This window comes from Ostrinia furnacalis, unplaced genomic scaffold (genome assembly GCF_004193835.3).
Source record: "Ostrinia furnacalis isolate ACB-3 unplaced genomic scaffold, ASM419383v2 OfSCF1268, whole genome shotgun sequence".
NCBI classification, from domain to species: Eukaryota; Metazoa; Arthropoda; class Insecta; order Lepidoptera; family Crambidae; genus Ostrinia; species Ostrinia furnacalis.
The window spans coordinates 416,908-435,627 of NW_021131507.1; the positions used below are offsets into that span (position 1 = coordinate 416,908).

At 35.3% G+C, this 18,720-nt stretch overlaps 1 protein-coding gene across 1 annotated transcript in view; it reads left to right on the forward strand.

The window, feature by feature from the left end:
* Window positions 1-18,720, forward strand: part of LOC114352201 (cyclic nucleotide-gated cation channel alpha-3) — a 56,999-nt gene that overhangs the window by 9,480 nt on the left and 28,799 nt on the right. Inside the window, exon 3 of the mRNA XM_028303712.1 lies at window positions 1,657-2,154. Within this exon, the coding sequence (XP_028159513.1) occupies window positions 1,657-2,154 (498 nt within the window). The remainder of the gene's footprint in view (window positions 1-1,656; window positions 2,155-18,720) is intronic.

Consider the following 18,720-nt stretch of genomic DNA (forward strand, 5'->3'; position numbering starts at 1 on the left):
TAATATCGTCATCCAATATTAGCCGAATAAAACACACGTGATACGTATTCTTACTTTCTACATAGTTTAAAAGACACGAGCATCATTTCTGCAAAATCGCATTTATTAACAAGCAAGCAATCTTCTATTAATGTCATAAATATTCACTTTACAACTAAGCCAATGACACAAAACAGAGGTATTTTCGTAATCTAATTCTATGTATAATAGTCTAATCTAATAAAAATCTTCGTCACAAACGCAGTTTGAAATTATTTTTTCACTTTAGGACATCGGACGTCTCAATTTAAGATGGGCGGTTGGATCCGGCGTCCGAGACCCGACTTAGCGCACTCCTGCATAGTACCTCGAACTCCCGGGGGAATTAAATTACTTACCCAAATAGCTTCCCGGAGGTAGACGGCTAGCTTCATAGACAATGTTATACTTTGATAAGTGAGCCACTAATTTTAAGTGTTTGCAGCCCAGTTATTATTGGAAAAAGATTGAATTGGATTTTATAAAAAAATATTTTATACTTTGTTGCACGAATTAGGTTGTAAAAATGGTGGACTTAATGCCAATCGGTATTCTCTATTAGTAAACCATTGGTAACTCAAAATTATGAATGAAAAGAGTTACACTGAACCTATTCTCGTATTTCTGATATATGAGTATGAAACTTGTATTTATTTAACATATTCTCGTTTTAAAGTATATCTTTTTAAAGTGATTTAATTGATATTCGCCCTTAAATGCTGTTCGCAACATTTTATTCTTCAAAGCCAATAATTATTACAACCTCTTTTAAAAATTAAGATTAAATCTTTATTACATTATCTATTTTAAATAACAATCGATTTTGTCTGTGTACTAAAGTCCATAAATAAATCCCAAATTTATTTTTATGAAAACCTCAGTTATTTTTATTGTAAGTGCGTGATTGATTAGTATAATAGAGTATTTCCGTGTGAACTTGTGGCTTGTGCCTTGTGCCTTTATCTTACGATATTAATGATTTTTTTAATCTTTTCCCATTGTCTCACCCACCCAGCTGCGAGCTCCTCTGACGCAATCTCGTTCGCTTTCAAGTTCCCATTTTGCGTTCAAATTGATCATAATTCTTGGGAGTTAACTGAAAAACTTTTGATCAAAGTGAAACATTAATTCATTTACACCGTGTATTAATTAATTGGGAAACTACTACCTGTGACGTGTCTGCAATAGATTCGTGTGGTTTTGTTTGCCGTTCGTGAAATTAATTAGCAAATGTTTTGTGTGATTCGGTGTTTTAGTTTGAAGCTTTAGTGCGTATTTTAGATGACATGGTATTGAAATTTACAACGTATTTAATAAAATTTTAGGTCTTTTGGAAATTTTATAGGTGAAGGAACCTACAACTTATTCAGTTTACATTTTATTCGTTAAATAGAATGCTACCTGTGTCTTTATCGATAAAATATACTTTTTTTATTGCTCTAATCATACTTACTCCTAAGGCCCAAGAAAGCAATGCGATAAAGTTTCGTTTACATTTTTAACCCAAAGATTTAAATCGCTACACATTTTTAGCCAAGTCACATAACAAAATAAAATCCTGGCTTACGTTTACCCGCGCACAAAACTTTAAGTTTATTTCAGTGAATTTTCTAACAAACCGTATTTCCATTGTTTCAGGCGAGACGCTAATAGTGTGGTTCTGTCTGGACTACTTCTCGGATTTCCTCTATCTGGCGGACATCTTGTTCCACTTCCGAACGGGATACCTCGAGGACGGCGTCCTACAAACGGACGCGGCCAAGCTCCGGGCGCACTATATGAACTCCACGACCTTCTACATCGACTGCTTGTGTCTCCTGCCACTGGACTTCCTCTACCTCTCCATCGGGTTCAACTCCATACTACGCTCCTTTCGTCTCGTCAAGATCTACCGCTTCTGGGCATTCATGGACCGCACGGAACGACACACGAACTACCCAAACTTGTTTAGATCAACCAGTTTAATTCATTATTTATTAGTGATATTCCATTGGAACGGGTGCTTGTACCATATAATATATAAAAACAATGGGTTCGGTAGTAAAAACTGGGTGTATCATGACACTGAAACCGCGGACGTTGTGAAACAGTATCTACAGAGCTATTATTGGTGCACGTTGGCGCTCACGACGATAGGTGAGTCCTTTTGATATTTTCTTTTACAGTAGATTTTCTCGATTTGTAGTAGTGTAGTTTTCTAAGTTTGATTTAAGATAAAGGATATTGGATATTAGCAATGGAGCTGGCTTGCAGCGGTTATGTTGCGCCAATTGGAGGGGAAAAACCGCATGTTGGTTACGCTGGTCGGGTTTGAAAACGAAAGCACTAATCAATGCAGCTACGGTTTCAAATGCGGCACTGTGTTTTTTTTTAAAGTTCGTTAAAACTATTTTGATGACGTGACATTACTTTGGAGCCTTGAAAGCAATAGTGTTACTTAGATCAGGACATTTTTCTTAATAGCAGAAACTTGGAGTCTTCCCAGAAAAGACACTTTAATTCATGAATTTATTATTTAAAAACAATAATACATACCTAATACCTTACGATACTCGTCAAAAACATCACTTGAAAAGTAACCTACCACCATGAAATGCCCCTCCGTCGATTTTTCACCTTAAACTAAAACGTATGAAGTTTAAAATTGATTACCTGCTTAACAACATAGTTTTACAAATTTATTTACGAAGTATCTTGACTACTTGTGTTTGTCAAACCCTGCTATTGCAAATAACTTCCAGTTGTAGTATCTGCAATATAGTCCATAAATGTTTCGATCGCTTGATTCGCAGTATCGAAACAAGGGCTTTGATTCTTGCCCCTTGAATAGTCTTGTTGGATATTAATAGCATTTCTCGAACGTTACCGGGATCTATTTATTGGGTATTGAACTGGATCTGTCGCACGACTTGTCCAATTGCTGTTTCTGATATCGGTATTGTTGCTAAAGCCTGATAGACATTTCGAGAATAGCTATATATAGATACAGCTATATTATTCTCTAATAGTCATAAGTAGCTGATATAGTTACGTACCTACACATGATGTGTTGTTTTGGGCAATAATGTAAAGCATTTAACTTACAGTCTTCTAACTTCACTTCAATTTCAACATTGTCATCTCTATATTATGTGTTTCTTTATTGTGTAGGTATATTGAAATAGTTTATTATTTATAATATGTTATCTTTCCTAAGAGCTCCGCCAGGCGAATTTCTTCTGCTTAGCTCAAAGATTAAATGCCAGAGTGAGAGATTGCCTCATGGCATTAAATTGTGTTCGCCTTAGGTATGTGCCTCTAGGTACTCGTTAATGTATGTCATTGAGGATTAAACCAACAGTAAAACGATAGTTTACACACAAAAAGCGTGAAATCGGGTCATATTTAATCTCTATTCATGCCATTTAATATAAATCAATATAAACCGCAATACACATTGACTATTCATGAACTGAAAAATTGCCTCCTATTATTTTCCATTGACTTTGCTCCTAGTTACGAGGGCCGATAAATTCTGCATCAATAAATTCTGTTTTGAATACAAAATATTTATAATTCCGTCGCACCATTTCAGTAACTAAACCACAGTTAAATATTAAAATTATTTTTGTCTTCAAACCTAATAAAACTCATAAAAAAACTCATCAATTTTCATTTGTTTTGTCAGTCCATCATGCTGTCCACTCCAGATTTTTTTTAAATATTTCCCGCCAAAAAAACTGTTTAGATGTCATCAAAGCTGCCGTTTTTTTTCTACAGCGGCCTTTTGTTTTTTTTTTCATTAAGTTGCCAGTGTCTTATTAGGGTTCCGTACCTCAAAAGGAAAAAACGGAACCCTTATAGGATAACTTTGTTGACCGTCTGTCCGTCCGTCTGTCAAGACCCTTTTTCTCAGGAACGCGTGGAGGTATGAAGCTGAAATTTATATCAATTACTCAGGTCTACTGTCCCTTGAAGCTGTGAAAAAATCAAACTTCTAAGCCAACGCAATCAAAAGATACAGTCGTTTATGCCGCAAATTTTCGACACTTGCAAGGGAATCAAAACCTACAGGGTGCTTCCCGTGAACTCAGAATCTTGAAATTTGGTACGAAGCAACGTCTTATAGCATAGATAAAGGAAAAATTACGAAAACCATAAATTTTTAGTTACATCACATAATATATATTTTTTTTATAATTTTAAACTTACTACCCATTTCCTCATAAACGCGTAGAGGTATTAAATTGAAATTCATACCAAATACTCATAATACCTTTAAGCTGTAACAAAATCAAACTTCTATGTCAACGCAATCAAAAGAAACAGCAATTTAAGCTGCATATTTTGAAACTCGCAAGTACTCGCAAGGGAATCAAAACCTAAAGGGTACTTCCAGTCGACCTAGAATCTTGAAATTTGGCATGAAGCAACGTTTTATAGCACACATAAAGGAAAAATTCCGAAAACCTTAAATTTTTAGTTACATTACAAAATATATATTTTTTAATAAATATAAACTTATTACTTTTTTCCTCATGAACGCGTAGAGCTATCAAGTTGAAATTCATATCAAATACTTAGATCTAATTGCCTTTAACCCGTGAAAAAAAAAACATAGTTATGACTCGATTGTCGTAATGAACGAACTTTGTAAACCTTGCAGGGTTCTACGGAACCCTCGGTGCGCGAGTCCGACTCGCACTTGGCCGGTTTTTTTTTATTCCTTTTTCAAAAACGTCGTTGAACTCATAAACTTAGTACAGCTTATTTTTAAAGCAGAACCCATTTCTCATAGAGTACCATATTTTCTTTTGTGAAAAATGAATTGTTTGCTGACGCGTGTATGGCGTTAAATTAATACCTACGTAATACTCGTATCTGATATAAAGGAGTCGCTTTGGCTGTTCTCGTAAAGAATATGTCAAAATCAAGATTATCTAGGTACAACCAGCGTTTGCTTGACGTGATATTACTTAGACTAGCGTTTGCCTGCAACTTTGCCCATGGGAGCAGAGTGGGAAGACCATATCGTACCTATGTTTCCCATTAAAATTCGGGATAAAACAATCCTATTTTTTCTATTCGTAGTCTTATCAAACACCCAAATCGGTTTAGTGATTAAAGCTTGAAAAGGTGACAGACAGACAAGTTACTTTTGCCTATATAATATTAGTACGAAAGTACGGATTTATATGAGTTCCATGATATGAGGAGCATTAGCTTCAGTCTTATTGAAAACAAGCTAAGCCTGCAGCTCCGCTCGCGTAGATTTAGACGTCTAAAGATGATCGCGCACGCATCTCTAGGGAATCGTGCTTATTCTCAGCATATTCAAGGGACTTAGTAGCTAGTAGGTACTCTGCAAGAATAATGAAACTTTAGAGAAAGGGTTTTTATCTCTATATGTTATTAAATGGATATTAAATTGTGTACAGATTTTCATTATGATGCTGGGAAGTGTAAGGTTTCATGTTCCAATCGGTTAAAACTAGATATAAAAAAATATTAACGTCCAATTTAGCTCGCTATATCACGCAATATTATGCTTCTTCCAAGATCATTTAGATGTATTACGCTTCGTTTAAGTATAAGTACCGTGTTTAGTTATCAACCTACGGCGTCCATCACTTATTTGTAATGCCTTGCTAATATGCCTGCAATCAATTTCAAGTCATTTCCAAAACTTTGTCACTAGGTGTTACCTTTCTCAAAGGGTAATTAAGTTCCCTTCTCGTCTCAAGCAGCCCGAGTTTCACAATATTGCCAGCAAATAAGGACTTCACTCTGACGTCTGTGTCTTTCCCTCTTTACATAGCACTTTGCTAATATATCGTGGTATTTCAATAAAATTTTCATTATATGGTTTCTTTGAAACAGGTTTCAACCTTGCCTCAAGATTTTACCTGCTTTTATCAAAAATACTTTCTTAAAGTTAGGCAACAAGGATACAAGCGATAATGATATTACGTTTTTCACTGTGGTAATGATTGATTTTAAAGTATTTAAATCGCGTATTATTTCTCGAATGAATAATCTCTATGATCACTTAAAATTGTTATCAGCGTAAAAAAGGATTAATTTTATATTTAACCGACTACGCCAGAAAGAGGTTTATGTTTTTTTCTATAAACGCTTTTATCTCGTTCAATGGGTTCTCTTCAGAAGACATTGGACACTCGTCGCGCTGTATTTAATTCTACTTCAAACTATTTCCACCACAGTTGCAGTAAATTTATCTTATCATTTTAATTCCCCGTTAAATGCAGTTCCATAGAATGCAAAAAGATAAAACGGCGCTAGAAGCGTCTCGACTAGAGCATCGTCGAGTTGAGTGTCTACGTAGTACTTGTTTATCGACAACGTCGGTTACGGAGACCCGACCGGTCGAACTATCAGTCGACCGGTCGGCCGATAAATCGACCAACCGATCTATTTGCTTGGCCAGTGCCTGTTGGTCAATCAAATCAATCATTTCGTAGCGCCGTGGTAGTGAATTAACAGTATGTACTGAGGACAGATAATGTATAGTAATAGTGGCTTCGTTATGTACAGACGACAGCATATCATATTACTCTTAGGTATGTAGGTATAATTAATGGGTGGTATTTTGTAGTATGGTGGTAGTTTGTAGGTGGTGTTTTATAGATAAGTAGATCAGCTGATGCCAAATGAAAGATTTCGTTATGATAAATAGGCCTATTTATACTAACTTTAGACATCATTTTATTTATTTATTTATTTAGGTAAACTGGATGAGAATGCCTTATGGCATTAAGTTCGCCTGATGTTAATATTTTTGGCATTGAAGTATAAATAAATAAATAAATAAATAAATTTAAAAAGATACACCAACGACATATAACTTTATAAACAACAATAATTATAGTGTCGATTATCATTTGATTTTTACTTTGATTGTTACTAGTTTGAACAGTGTTATTGCTACTAGCTTGCTGTTTGATCCCAAACTAAACAAATAACACACTATAAAATATCCTTTATAAAATATTTTAGTCTAAACTTTTATTTTTGGCTGGGCATAAAATACCTAGCCCAGAACAAATAGAATTATTCATACAGAGGTTTGTAATGTGCGGTAATCGAACCCGCAAACTCTGACCTATTTAGCCGATTTCTCAACAGCTTAAAATCTGTTGAGAGTAAACACTGCCATCATTAATAATTTTATTTCACTTACAAAGCGGAATCCTAATTTAATTGCTAATTTGTTTCATTAATACGCAAACTGAACGCGCGGTATTATGCCGTTGGAACTCATAACTCGTCGTATAATTAGCTGTTATATGTTGTTCCAGCCCATAGTGTAGAAGACTGGTTCCCAATCTTTTGATACTTAACGCCTATATTGCTATGAACCTTAACCTCTTGTCCCCAAAGCTTATCCCCTACTATTGCAACGAACTGTATCCTCTTGTTCCCAAAGCTTAACGCCTATTATTGCATTGAACTCTATGTAGTTCGAACCCCGATGTAACTAGTAACACATGACTCTCGTGATTAAATGACGCAATTGCGGCACGTGATTACGTGAATCAAATAAATGTAAAGCTATATAGGATGGAAGAGTTTAATCACGATCTGTATCACCCTTAACCCTTAAGTTCCGGAAGTACAGAATTAGAAAATAGTTTTTGAATTACGTTTTCAACTTTCTACTAGGCCGTCACATCACATTTCAATACATTCCATCTTTCCATCTAGTTATGATATCATTTTTTTCCGAAACTGTCTTTCAATAACTGTTAAAGACGTTACATTAATAGGCGGATCCATAATAGTGGTGCATGTACGATGTTAATTCTATTCACTCTCATTTTTCACACTTACGACGTAATTTATTTCAATCCCCACTTGGGGCGCTCAGCTATGCTCTTTGAGATGCACCATCGTCGCAGATTAAAATAATAAACTAAGCACCCTCCAGGCCGCTGTCAGCCCGAGTTACCCGGACCTCGACACTTTCCGCTCATAAACAACGAGATAATTGTAGGAAAGATAATACTTATTTATACCGCTTATGCCGGGTAAATCGACGGCTGAAAGCTATACGAGATCGGCTCCAATAAAACACCGCTTTGGAGGGAGGGATTTTAATGCCAATACTCAATGAGACAAAGATGACGCTCCGGTATTTTATGTTGAGGGGATTTATAGAAAGATGCAATACTTTGAGATGCAAAGTTTTGATGCATTGGGTTTTTGATACCTACTCATTCTCTTAGTTTCAACTTTCAATAGAACATTGTCTATGTAACCAGCTTTTTTTTAAGTAAAGATCTGACGCTAAACTCTTTTACGGGTCGTCAGCGCCTTGTTCAGATATGATTTAGATTTCCAGCTTAGATTTACAATAGTTAGATACAGTATGAGTCAACAGATACTTTACTCAAATTGTGCCAAGTTTATTGATTGATCTACGACTGGATTAAGCGCAATAAAATCTTCTGTACTCCTTTTTTCATTTTTGTGTTTTCGCCGCCATGGGCACAACATCGTTCAGCCAATGTCACACATCTTTTATTTCACTCGAGTTCAAAGCGCGAGATTTCAGAGCCATAATAGGCGCGACTTCCAATATAAGAGGGAACGAAGGTGTTCCATCGCAGACGCCATTCTGTTTAATGACCATCATTGTGAGTTCCGCGTCGGAGAACAGTCGGGGCATTAAGGGTCGCACGTAGCACTAGGTTATCCAGACGCGGTGACGCTTTTGTTACAGTGCTAAATAGTTCATTTTAAGTTTTGTGAAATATAGAGGACATGCTCATGATCATGTTTTGAGGGTTTTGCAAATATTGACAGTATACTATGTAAAAGTAAAGCGTGGTGGGCGCTTTTATTTTAGCATCAGAGTTCAATGATAACTGAAATATTGAGGACGTTTCTCATGACCATGTTATAAGGGTGTTGCTAATATTGATAGTAATGAGTAATATGAAATGAGAGGGAAAGGTGTTCCATCGTGAGACGCCATTCTGTTTAATGACCATCATTGTGAGTTCCGCGTCGATGAACAGTCGGGAAATTAAGGGTTGCACGTACAATTTCTAGTGGTGGCGCTTTTGGTTCAGAACTAAAGTTCAATAAAATAGAAATTTCTCATGATCGTGTACAATTTGAGGGCATTGTTAATATTGACAGTAAACCAAACTGCAAAATTAAATTATCGTTTCTAGTAAATCGGGCCTGTTAGTAGGTACTCGTACCACCTAACAGCACATCAGGTCAAACACAACATTAAAATTAAATGTCAATTTTCACGCACGGTTTCTATATTTTATGGTTCAAAATAGATACAGTTTATCAGTTTGTGGTAGGTTGACATGGCAAAGGCGTTAATAATTTGTTATTTATAATTTAGTTTATATTTTACAGACATAATAAAATATGAAATATAAATAAATAAATAAATCTTTGGAGAATTTCACACAGCGCCAGCTAGCCCCAAAGTAAGCAACTTAATGCTTGTGATATGGGTGCTAGTTTAACGGATATACTACTTATATACTTTTTTTTTAAATACATAAATATTATACATAGTCACACCCAGACCCGTCACAGAAATTAAAATTCATCATTTCAATTTCTGCCCGGCCGGGAATCGAACCCGGGACCTCTCGGCATAGTAGTCCGTTCTGAACCACTACACCAAACGGCCGACTGAAATGTACGGAAAATAAAATGAATTTGAGTGTTAAGAGAGAATTGAAATTGAATTGAATTGAATCGAAGCGCTGGTAGGGCCCAAAAGATAAGGAGACATGTAAAGTGCCCCATAAGGGCTGACTTTTCTTTTTTATTATTTTCTATAATAATTTTGACGTTCATAAGTGCCACTTGTGGTCTAAACTGAATAAATACTTTTGATTTTGATTTTTATTTGACGGAAAATTTTTGGGTTGTCATTTCATAAATCTGCATAAATATCACCCTCACAACGTTAGTAACAAGAGCCATGCATTAATGACGTCAGTCTTGAGCCATAAGGCGGCTCATACTCGTACCTTCAGCAAGATATTACAAAGACTTTTATTAGCCGTTTGAGGACGCGAACGCTCCTGTAATTCGCGGAATGGAGCACCGAGGTGTGATAAGTATTAAAACGTATGATTTAATGTGTAGGAATTTTTGATGTGCTAAATTTTGTTGGAATTGCTAACTTTTTAAAGTTGAATTTTTTACTCATGGTATTTTGTAAATCTGCGGTCATGATTCATGCAAGAATGTCTTTGTTTTTTATATTTACCAAAAATAATAGTGTTATGCCGAGAAGTCTCGCTTGTTTAATTCCTTATTGACATTACTTTGAAATTGTACATAAACGGTAACTTTACTTAATTTGTCATTACTAAAATAAATGTATTGTGAAGCAGATAGCTGAATGCTTTTATATTTCCTCTTACATAATATTGAATTTCACTGAAAAACACGTTATGTATGTTATAAAGAAAAAGTTTATAAAATCAATCAACCGTTTCCTGTTATGACAATGAATTTACTTTAGTTATTAAATGTTGCAAATACATTTTAATACAAAGTGAAACGTAGGTATATTTCCATTACTAGTGTCTCATCCGCCCGTATAAAATGAAACGTGACATGCAGTTACGGGAGAAATTTTTGAAATATTTTACGAGCAAGTTTTATTTAATTTTCGACAATAGGTACACGCCTGCTGTTGGAATGCTATGATGAAATTGTCATAAGAGATATTTCAATTGCAAAATTATTATGAAAGGATACTTTCAGGCATGTTATGTCGGAAAAACTGAATATTTGCTATCACGTTTTGGTTAAATAATGCCAATTTCTTAATACGTGCCCTCCGAATTATGAAACCATATTAATATTCTTTTCGAATAAGCTTGCAATGTTTGACCGAACTGTGAACAAATTTAATTATACCAAGATAGGATACCTTTGCCTAAATCAAGGAAATCCACACGCCTCAAGCGTTTGAAAATTCCGAACACAATTTTGTCAGAGCGCGGAATTGAATCGTGGCAAAATGACATAACGAAAAATATTCCTCGATAGAATCCGCCCTTCGTGTTGAATTTTTCAAAACAATCCTGGAAGTGGGGTGGCGTTAAATTAAAAAAAAAGTCTTTGAAACGGAACTGAAGGTTTCTTTGATCATTTTTAATTTTGGAATCTCCTCTCCGAAATGTTGAATTTGAAAATAGATTAATTTTAAAACGATAAAGTGAGTGCTCTGACACAAATATAGCCACTTCGAATATCACAACCAATGTCGTCCCTTTGTTAAACAAAAAGCGTTATAAAAGAAAATAAAACAAAACACCAGTTAATGGCTAAACCAAAGGGCTAAAGGGAAAGCATGAAAGCCAAAAGAACAAAAATAAATAAGTAAGTAAGTAGTTAGGTACTTACTGATTATCCAAATGCACCAAAAGCAAGTTTATGTAAATATGACTGAGATAAATGAAGTAAATATTTAAAGCTCTCATTATGTTGCACATTGTTTATCATAGCTATCATTACTTTATAAAAACCAAACAGGCTGCATATCAGTGTTTTAAACAATCTTTAATTTTCCCATTTATTTTATTTGATAACACAGCAAAACGTGCTGTTTCCCCTTCAAATACAGTCTATCTTTAAAAAACATCACTCGGCCCCTATTCAACGAACATCGATAGGAATGAAATGTGAGAAGTAAACGTGTGCCGACCGGCTGCATTGTGTGCGGGACTTTTTGTTGAGTCGTACCGAAGTTACAATTTCTGTTTGCGGGAGATGTGCCTTTGTTGTGCCCTTGTTGACAACCCTTCCCATTTTTGGACACGTTAACGAAATAAGCGCTCGACTGAAAATAGTCGTAGAGATGGAGCGTTTTTCTAAATGTGGGTACAGTAAAAGTTTGATCTGAACTGAACATGGAATTACTACGAATTCTACGAAATATGAATAGATTTAACAACGAAACGAAATAAGCGCTCGACTGAAAATAGTAATAAAAATGGAGGGTTTTATTAGTAAAACTGAACTTGACCTTGCTGTTGCAGTTTTTCAACTGTCTAGATTTTTAAAATTCGCGGCTTTTTATTGAACTACTGCCCCGTGGTTCACATAAAATATCATGCTTTTTATAAAATATCCCTTGAAAGTCGATAAATTGCTTTAAATTAGATTCTGTAGGCAATTATTTGACATGTCCTTTAAAACGGACAAAAACCATTTAAGGGTAATGCTTATAATGTTTTGAAAACAGGACATTAAATTATTATCAAAATTATCACCTCTAAAATACATTAACGTCACATCAGGCTACAATAAATGGCCTTAATAACGCGACAGAAACAAGAAACCAGTTTTGTATAATTGCACATTAAATCAATTCAAAATGTTAGCCCATTATATGAGTTTAATTAACCGAAACAATAAATCAAAACCACCGAATAATTTCGCGTAATGATTGTGACGAACGCGATGTACTGTGGTTGCGCGATTCAATGGAAAATTCAATTTACCCACCAACCTCGATGTAGGTACACATACATGCATACTTTCTACATAATATATAAATACTTATGATTAAATACAACGAAGTGGCTGACGTCAATAGAACCCCACCGCATTTCTTTAGGAAGAATATTATGATAGCTACGAGAGTTATAAGATTTTATGTAACGTTTGCGATTTTTCAAAATCACTTAATGTGCTGTTGTGGAGCTGATATCAAGAGAGGTCTTCAGTTCGGTTCCTGCACAATACAAACAAATAAAAGTATCTTTTAAATGTGTAATCTATCTATATCTATCTATTCGTTAGTCTGATTAAAACTCGAGAACGGCTGGGCCGATTGAGCTGATTTTGGTTTTAAAATGTTTGTCGTAGTCCAGGGTAGGTCTGAACGGTGAGCAAATAAGGAAAAATTGCGATGGCTTATTTATTGCCTTTAAGGCGGAACAGAGTTCGCCGGGTCAGCTATATTTAATACTTACTTAGTATCTATGAAAATGTATAAATTATATTGAAAATAAATAACCGTTGTAGCGCTTTGCTTTGTTTGGAACTAAATCTGACTACATAATTTAGGAATTACAAAGCTTTTAAAACATTACATTAGTCGGATTGAGAACTCCTTTTTTAGAAGTCGATTATAAAACCAGCGACCCTTATTATCAAATGTGTAGAAAGTACATACTTACTTACCTACCTTATGAACGAAACATGAGGTTTACTTTATTTGAAATCAATGAGAATAAGTTATTAAAGTAACTACCTACTCAAAATTCATTGCAATCAAAATACTACGAAACATTGGTTAATTTGGCATTATTCGCTAATTAACGAGCAAACGCATAGGTGGGGACGTTTCACAGTACGTCACGTGATATGCATGGCTTAACGTTTCGACATCGTTTGTGCTAAGGTAAATTGAGGCGTCTAGTTTCAAATCCCGCTAAAACGATTTTGATAAGATTTCGAGAAATTGAAAAAAACTGCTTATCCATATAGCTTTGGCCTTAGGCAAAAAAAAAATGATACGAATTATTATTGTCATCTGGCAATACTAACAGTAATTGCTATTTATCTTTAAATTAAATATAATTTGAATTATAATGAAAACTATTTTCATTTTGGCGTATTTTGTTACGAACATTCGGTTTTAATGGGTTTTGAAACGGACATGTTGTATTTTAGCGGGATTTGATAAGAGCAAATTAGGAAGCAACCACGTTATAAAAAAATCTCCATACTGATTTCGCAGTCACGTGACCAAAATACCGTGCTACCATTGGTCAATCAACTTTTAGAGGGTTTTGAAAGAAACGGACGGCGTTTTAGCGGAGTTTGTAACACAAACCTAATTTTAAGTGCTAGTTTAGTAGTCTTTTAGTGTATTTTGATCGAAAACGATTGAACAGTATGATGAGAAAATTGCAGTAGCATCATTTAGAGATATAAACAGAAATTAGTTGCAGGAGCGTTTTAGCGGGTTTTGAAACTAGACGACTCAATTATTGTAAACGTCAAATGACAATGTTTGTATGTAGTTCCCTAATTGTATGTGGCGGAAGATGAGTTACATACAATTAGTAGGGGACGGTTCGGTGAACATAGAAGCTTCGGAATTTCGGATGTATCAAATGTATATGCATTTGCTGATTACATAATGGGGTGTATGGAGACAATACACGCACTTATGTAGTACGAAGGTATTAAATTAATCACTCAATAGTCTTATAGTATGACTTTGATTATAATTATACATGAAAGATGCAATTGAATGACTATAATTAAAACGACAAGATGTAAATCTGCTATGATGACTACATAACTTTTTTGGGTTAGAGGTTCCTTTGCACTTCTTTTTATCGAAATCTTGCTTATTTATCTTTTTGGTCGGATAGCGAATTCTTCTAGCAACGAAAAAACATTTTGTGACTTTAGACTTTACAAATGGTAGTTTAATGAGGATGAACCTAGTCTGTTTTACGATATTCCATGTGATATAATGGGTTAAAGTTTGTAATATACGAGTAGGTACTCGCCAAATGACGTCCACTGCTGGACAAAGGCCTCCCCCAAGGTTTTCCACAATGAACGGTCCTGCGCTGCCCGCATCCAGGCTCTTCCCGCGGCCTTTACCAGATCGTCGGTCCACCTAGTAGGAGGCCTGCCCACGCTACGTCTTCCAGCCCGTGGTCGCCACTCGAGAACTTTCCTGCCCCAACGGCCATCGTCTCTACGAGCTATGTGCCCCGCCCACTGCCACTATAGTCGCTATGCTATTAACTATCTATCGCCCATATTCACAAACATTATTATGAGGTCTCACAGTGCGCGTGGACTCACAGGGTGACACAGGAAAATCACAGAGCTCTATTCAACGCTGTGCGTTCGATTTTCTGCTTCACATAAGCAAGCATCGTTTGTGAATAAGGGCTCATAGTACCTATATTGTAATAATTATATTTGGTACAAGGTGTCTTCGTAATTATTTTTATGCCTAAACAATCTTTACAAGTAATTTAATATGAACTTTTACCTAATTAGGATAATGCCACTAAGTTTACCATAATTAGATTACCTCTCCACCGGCACGCACGGTCAACATCGACAACAAAGGTTGTTATTTGATTGTGGACTGTAAATGTACTGGAATAAGGACTAATATACACTGTTGTTGTAGAGTCCGATAATGATAGGGTTGCCAACTGTCGTAAAAAATAAACAGTATTCGGATTAATTTCACTTGTAAATAATTTATAAATAAATTAAGTTAAACACTGGCATCTTATGCAATTTTAATATAGACAATTTAGTGTCAAAAATATAATAAGTATTTAAGGTAAGACCATTTAATCTAATAACAGTTTTAAGAAATCATTATTTTTCATAGCTTTTCTTGTTATAACTAATTTTATAAAGTTTGCAACCCAAAGAACTAAAAATAAATGAGTAATTAAAATTTTCAGAGTCTATACAAAACACATTTACATTCATAAACAAAAGAGATTATAAGGCAATACTCGTAATTTCTAGTTAGTGGCAACCCTGTGGCATACAAGAGCCCTCACGATAATGGGAAAAGTTTAAATCAAGCAAATCCTTTGTGCTTCGGGCAAACGCTTGTTATTATATACGTTTCACCTGGACTGTTTCCTACTTAATTATGTATTAATAAACGCCCGAAATGGTCCTAATTGGCTCATCACTTAGAGGTGATTGTTCCTTTTGCTATAATTAGATTTAATGAGTGTACCTACGTAATATTCCGGTGTGACTTAGGGCTGCGGTGATTGCATTGAATATCCTGAGAAAGTTGAGATAATAACTAAGTATATGCTTTCGTCATTTTGCTATGAAAGAAGTAAGTGTCTAACACCCGTATTCACAAACAGTAGGTAGGTACTATGAGGTCTCACAGTGCGCGTGGACGCACAGGGTGATACACGAACCAATCACTGAGCTTTATTCAACGCTGTGCGTTCGATTTGCTACTTCAAATAAGCAAGCATCGTTTATAAATACGGGTGTGTGTCATTCACATCATCATCAATCGATGCAACTTTTGATAATTTTCAATACTATTGGTAAATCCGTCTTCCACCAAGTGGGAATAGGCCTGTCTATGGTTATTTTTAGTATATTGATTCCTAAATACTGTGATTAAAAAGCTTAATATTGCAATGAAAAATAAAACAAACTGTTGGCAAAATGGATACACTTATACGATATCATCTATTGCGTGCAGTGCAGAGCTACGTAGAGCACACGTTTACCATTTGTAAAGGTGTGACTACGTGTAGTACAAGACCAACTTCGCGCGAACTATGTTATAAATAATTATCATTACACACTACTAATAACGTCGGATGTGCGCATACAGACGCAATAAAGGTGTCTCAGCGTTTATTAAGGCTTGGTATTTCTGCTAAAGTAGGTATTTCGCGCTGTCAAAATCTGCGCGCGCAATACTTCGCCGAAGACAGCGCGCCAAAGAGCTCTCGCGTCTACACAGTATAGAAATACGCAGTTGGTTAGGTTAGGTTGTCTTCCTTCCGTTCAAGCGTCACACTCACAGCACTTTCTAATACAAATCATATCCAAGTGATACAAATTAAAACAACTTTGAACATTTTTGGGAATATATTTAAGAATCGAATAAATATAGAATATAACTGCCAAAGTAAACACGGTTCAAAGAGGCGTGGCGTCACCCGACCTTCCGGAAGTTCCGTAGTAGCGATTATTTAGAGCTTGGATAAAATAAATTATAGTTGTTGCAATTCACAAAGCTTTGCATGTAGTTAATTACATTAATCAGTACACGCATCAATTTTGTTCAAAGTCAAAGTCAAAGTCAAAATTTCTTTATTTGTTTAGACTAATAAATAGTTCTTACAAATCGTCATAATCGTTCAGTCTTTTTGTTTATTAATAAATAAAAATATCATACTAAAATTATCATACATATTTGTTTCTATTGTTCTGGGTGTTTTCTTTCCATAATTTATGTATAACGTATGTACTTACGGGACTCTGTATCGAAAATCACTATGAGCAATGAGCATCACACACGGTTACCTGGAGTGCATTACCACAGCAAAATTTTTATAAATGTTGTGCTTTAGAGAGTCGAGAGTATAGCAGATAATTAGTCCATCATGAGCAGAAATTTGTCCACTAATAGCAAAATTCGTTCAAATATTTATAGTTCTAAAGTTATTAGGAAAACACAGATTTTGCTGGGGTAACGTTTCAAACATTACCCTGGCAAATTTTTTTTTTAAAGTCTTTCTATCCCGGAACCAAATTAATACATGGATAGATAGCTCTTGTTGCGTAGTAATTTGTCCACGAATACCAAATTTTGTTCGTGTTCCGGTTCTTAAGTTATTTAGAATTTTGCTGCGGTAATGTTTTGTGATNCTATTGTTGAACTACTGCAGCTGCTATATTAAACTGTAATGTAACTCGCACCGGATATTAAAATCTGTAGCGATTGCTGTAAAGCGTTCGTGTATATTTTTTAAAATGCTACAGCAAATAAAAGAACATCGTACCTATTTAATTTTCTCGGAATATTTATTTCGATGCTGCAATGTTTATTTCACGTCAAAAATGTTTAACGTTTTCCTGAATATTTTTATACAGTTCTGCAATTTTTATTCCGTATCAAAAATATGTAGATACTTAACGCGTGTTTGGAGAAGTAACATTTACGAGTATACGTATGCAGACAAAATAAATGTTAGTTTAGCAACTTTGAAGACATTTTTTAAATGATAGTGCAAGGCATGCTTACATTGATGCAATATTGCCGTTATACACATTCTTTTAGGCACGTGACGCTTAATATAGGATTTTTAGGCAGGATTTTCGTCTTTAGAGCAAAAGTGTAGGTACTTTATTTGTACACAGAAATACTTCTACAATCGCTTTGTTTGTCTACATAGGCCTGACTGCGGGCCCCTAAAACACAATTTAACTTTTGACACATCTTTTGCACGATAAAACTTAACGGCCGCGATGCAAACTTTGAGAAGCTTACCTCTAAAATAGTTTACACGAAAGGTATTTACGCTTCAAGTTGTTGAATTTACTTAAACAACTTTAACAGTATTTCGGTAAGATGCGTTTTATTAATAGGCCTCGTTTCATCTTAGCTTTAGCGAGCTTTTTGACTTTATTTCTATACAGAGCGTTATCTTTCTCCGCTATCATTTTGTTTTCTGGTGCTAGTAGTAAATTCTAGCGATAAGGGCAAATGTATTTTCTTCTTTCTACAACATTCTATAAAATAAATTTGAACAGTCTCCCAACTCCCAAGGCTCCTCTCTCTCTTGAACGATAAATAATTTGTGGAAGTATCAGATTTGCGAGAATTGCCGTATTAATTTTCTACTCGTAATTATACCTACCATTATACTAACTTTTCGTAGGTATTTAACTACAACTGGGTATTGTATCTGATCTTCAAATCGTCGATACCGAGGGGTTTGTGCGATAAAAAAATACACCCTAAATAACAATAACATCGGTTTGGCATCGCCGAAAAGGACACACAATTTAGTTTAATAACGTTATCCATAAAAGTGGATATGGGACCCCGTTCTCACTGTCATCTTAGTACAGGCGATCTGTCTTCCAAACCATCGCCCCACAAACCTTATCGGCCGCTGGGGCGTACCAAAACACAGCTAAGGGAATACGCTGCGCCAG